The sequence below is a fragment of the Aplysia californica genome, unplaced genomic scaffold (genome assembly GCF_000002075.1).
Source record: "Aplysia californica isolate F4 #8 unplaced genomic scaffold, AplCal3.0 scaffold00605, whole genome shotgun sequence".
NCBI lineage: Eukaryota > Metazoa > Mollusca > Gastropoda > Aplysiida > Aplysiidae > Aplysia > Aplysia californica.
This window is the reverse complement of record NW_004797875.1, coordinates 219,995-224,557: the sequence shown is the minus strand read 5'-3', so window position 1 is coordinate 224,557 and position 4,563 is coordinate 219,995. Positions and strand designations below refer to the sequence as shown.

The following is a 4,563-nucleotide window of genomic DNA, read 5'->3' as shown; positions in this document are numbered from 1 at the left end:
GGGGGGGGGTTACTTTGACAATCTAGTCTAACGTTCGTTAGAGCAAAATATTCGATGCTAACCGCTTTTTCGCGAGAACCTTCCTCCCACCCTACTCCCGATGCGACAGTGTAAGAGAGACAACGTTCACGTCAAAATAGTACCATATTTTAATAGGTTATATCCCCTTGCTCTTAGGCTAACCACAGAAGTGAAGACTACATACCAACCGCATTATACCTCACCTGACGTCGTGAGCAGTCTGAAACTGGTTTGCATAATATGCTTACATCAGCAAGATAAGGATTACCTGGCGCGATAAAAAAAAAATAGTTAGCTATTCAGATAGAACAGAGGGCTAGTAAAGAAAAACGATCAATTGAGTGTTGCCTCCAACATAAGGCAAAATCTACGCGGAGGAATCAACTAGTTAAACAAAAACACCAAAGAACACGCAAAACTATAATAATACATTTTTCGCCAAGTGTTTAAGCAGGAAGCGCATTTGTTGACATTTAAGAAAAAATGTGAATTTCTTTTAAGGGGCAATTTTTAGACAGAAAGCGTCTTTTGAACTGACACAAACATCAATCACTGTTCCCAATGTTTTGCACATAACATCAACGTCACATTTATTGTACACACTAAAAACTGGTATTGAATAACTGAGGAGCGTTCTTAGGTAATAAAAAGAACATAATATCTGCTCATTCACAAAGTGTGGTATACTGTAACAACACTGCAAAAGCCCACTGTCCTGTCAACCCCTGGCCACCCTGTCCCCAAATCGAAACAAAACAAAAACAAACAAACAAAACCCCAACAAAGTCCAACAGCTGAGGAACTCCAGGAACATCTGGAAAAAGTGATGTTCTTGTTTACTCTTTGCATGAGCCCCAAGCCGCTCATGATGCAGTTCCATAGATCATGACATGAATAAATTTTTTGTCATCGTCATCAGAAGAAAAGAAAATCATCCAGTCACTAGAAGATCAATGTTCATTCCAAATAATCAACCATGGATATAATTCAATCGCAAAATGCACACAGTAAATAAAAATCAACACATTCTAAGCAAACGCAAACAATCACATACGGAATCAGCTCATCAAGTCAAAATTGAAAAATGGTTTTGCAATTCATAACAGTGAAAAGATAAGATGCAAATCAGGCGGAAATGGAAGATATTTAAAACTGCAGATGGTAGGCATAAAGTTCCATCGGGGCCAGCTTTAGTTTTTCTGAAGGGTTCACTGCTCTGTTGACAATAGTGTGTGTTAAAGACGTCTCCCGGACGTTGGAAAAACTGAACTCACTAAACAGTCCGCTAAATGACAAAGAAGAGTCCGACGGATAGCAGAGGAGGGAAGGGGAAGGGAAGCCACAGTCGTAGCCTCGTCGATGTAAGATGACGCTCGTGCCGTTGTACTGTAGGTTGCCATTGGCTAAACTCCTCAGACTGACCGCGCTGACGTCACAGGCCAATGGGGTTGCGACAGGGTTGACCGTCCGGTAGAAAATGTCACTGTCCACAGTGGAGAAGTAGCCCAGCGGCGGCTGCAGCAGCATATCTTGCAACACCAGACCCGTCAGCGACAAGCTGGTCGTGTGAGATTTTGTGGCCGTCGCTAGAGGTTGCTTGCGTCTCTCGACCAAGAGAATAAAACTGCTGACTGTCGTTTTGATGTCTTGTACGGGCTCGCCCAATCCACGGGAGTCATCGTGCAGAAGCTGCCGGTCCAACATGACCTCTATTTGACCTTCCTCCAACAAACTGACCCCGTGTGGTTGTCCAGAGAGTAGGGTCAGTCTCGTGGTGCGGTCTTCCAAAATGGCGGCTGAAGTCATTGGGTAGTAGTTAGCCTCCACGCTCAAGCTAGGGTTAGGCCGGCGCCGAATGAACTGGAAGCCGTTCTGGTCGGTGAAGTAAGACTTGTCAGTGTTGGCGATGTCTGAGCTGAGGCGCATGATGACCTCTTTGTCTTTGAGCGTCTGGATGCTGACAATATTTTCGATGTGCACAGCTGACGCCTGCACTGACGGGTGAGAATACAGCGTGATCTGGTGAATGACATATGGTTCAAAGCCCACCTCCACACGTGTCATCAAGGGTCCCTGCACCACGCGGAAAACTGGAATGTTGCTGAACAGGCTCATGGATGGGCCCGCTGGAAAGAAAATGTATGCCCCGCTCCCCTGGGCTTTGTAGTACTCGAAACTCAGATTGATATCAGTCTCGTTGTTCGTGGCCAGGTCGGTGATCTTGAGCAGTGACCCCGTGGCTGGGTCAAAGGTCAGCTGAACGACCTGGTTGTCGATCAAGATGGGTTCAGTGCGGCGCGGCTCGGGTCGGTTTTGGTGGAATTTGAGCGACGGCGGCACAGCGAGGGTTTCAGTGTTGTACACTGTGATGGCTGCCAAGTAGGAAGTCTCCGGTCTCTGCTGCTCAGGTTTCTTGTACAAGATGAAGGTCTCCACGCTGAGAGGACCCAGGTCGGCGAGGAATGTCAGCTCAAAGACCGTGTCCTCTACCAGGGCGTCCTCCTCACGACTCCACACGGGGCTGAGTTGGTTGGGCACCACTTGACGACGCGAGGCGGAGAGAACCTCCACGGTCTGACAGTCCACCAGTACGTGAACCATCTGCTGCCTGGGCTGGCCGAGAGAGTTAAAGAAGGTGAGCGTGGTCCCACCCTCACGGACCGTGATGATTTGTTTGTGAGGGGATTCGGTGGACAACTTACGCACTGTCTCTGGTTTAAAGACGACGGGCGAGTCGATCTTCCCCTGCGAGAGGAGCGTCTGTATCGACATACGCATCACGTCCTGCGATTGGTTGTAGGCGCGGAGGAGATAATTCTCGTAGTCTTGAACCACAAACTCTTTGGCCGTGCCTGTGATGGCGTCGTGGTGCTGGAAGAGACCCAGTGACCGCCGCGCCTGCTGTAAGAAAGAGGAGTGTTGCAGGAACTTGTCCCCAGTCGGCAGCCCCCACTTCTTGTTGAAGGCGTAGGTCAGCGTGTTGAGCGTATCCGCCGCTTGCACCGCGTGTTGCAAATCACGACTGAATCGCTTGTCGAACGGACGGGTCGTATAGTAGCCCGTCCAGTACGCGTTATCCTTATCCGAGTAAGGGAAAAAATCTCCACTGACGACAGGGAAATCTGCGTCTTTATCCTCCATCTTCAACGCAGCCTGATCCTGTCTCACCAGTTGGAAGTAATCTTTGAGCGTACCCCACTGCACACGAATGTTCCATTCTTTCTGCGCGTTGATGTACTGCGTGAGGCGCTCATAGTTCTCGTACTGCTGGTCCCACTCTTTCTCCCTGTCATATCGGAAGTCGTCGCCGATGGGCACGAGGATAGTGTTGTGCTGGAAGTAATGCGCCTTTGAGCGGAACTGCTTGTACAGCATCTCAGACGTCTCCCGTATGTTGCCGCGCGTGATCTCCGAGGCGCGGGACTCGGAATAGTCTCCGGCGATGCGTCGGAAGTCGAAGTGGAGGCAGGAGTAGGGGTCCGGCCCACAGGAGTATTTGATGTTGTACAGCATGAAGGGCATCATGTGACACAGGATGTCAGTGGTTCCCTTGTGGTCCCACATCTGTCGCCAGTTGAACTCCAGAGACTTGTGCTTCACAAGGGACGTCTTCACCGCCTGGGGAAAGAGGTTGGGGTGGGGGACAGTGTTTTTTTTTATTCATCATCTTCTTTTCTAGGAAGCCTTACTAGCATGGCTCTAGCTTTTTGTTTTAGTAAGGTTTTACGGCGCTCGCAACTGCATAAGGTCATATGAGCGCCAAGGGGTGGATGTCAACAGAGAAGTCCAAACATGGAATCAGGCTTACTCTGCTCACCTCTCTAACTTCAACCGCACAAAGTCTGCTTCGACTATCAAGGCACCCTGGAAATAGCAGTTCACAAGAGAGTGACAAACATACAAAACAAGTAAAAAAAAATGACGATTGTAAGGATTAGGAAAGAAAAAGCAGCAGTTCCACGTTTGCAGTTCATGCACATTTATGAGCATGACATTGATGAATCAGCCCATTTACAATTCTACTGAGCATAAGAACATGTTAATGCCCCCCCCCTCCCTTTGGGAATGGCCTAAAGACATAAAGGCAACCTTTGCTGCTCGAACTTGACGTTGGTTGTTTGACATTCGTGGATTCCGTTTAAGGGAGGCACACATTCGGAATCCCTGTAATTTGAAATGCCAAAATGAGGATTATGTGACTAGAAAGCTTTAACTATATTCACAAGATGCATTGACCCACTAACATCTCTTGGAAACCTGAAATGTGAACTTTAGGGGCATTTGGGGGAGCGGCTTTCACCCTTGCAACAGCAGCAATAAATTCATTCAATAAAAAGTAACTCGCTTTTTCAGGGTCCCCGTCTGTCATGTGGGGCTCTGGGGCTTACGTTTCAAGCTTTACAAAAGATGCCACACTGGCCTAAAACACCCGAAAATAGGGCTTTGAGAGTTTGAATAACGATATAATGTGTAAGTGGACACTACTTTGGAAACCCCAAAGTTAAAAACATACTATTATAAACATCGCCCCCCCCCTCCCAC

General features: G+C 48.0%; 1 protein-coding gene across 1 annotated transcript in view; it reads right to left on the bottom strand.

Annotated features, from left to right (window-relative positions):
• Positions 1–87: 87 nt before the first annotated feature.
• LOC101847992 (alpha-mannosidase 2) overlaps positions 88–4,563 on the bottom strand; it is a gene marked incomplete in the record, with an annotated part of 101,594 nt that continues 97,118 nt past the window's right edge. The window contains 1 exon segment of the mRNA XM_035972185.1: positions 88–3,639. Within this exon segment, the coding sequence (XP_035828078.1) occupies positions 1,168–3,639 (2,472 nt within the window).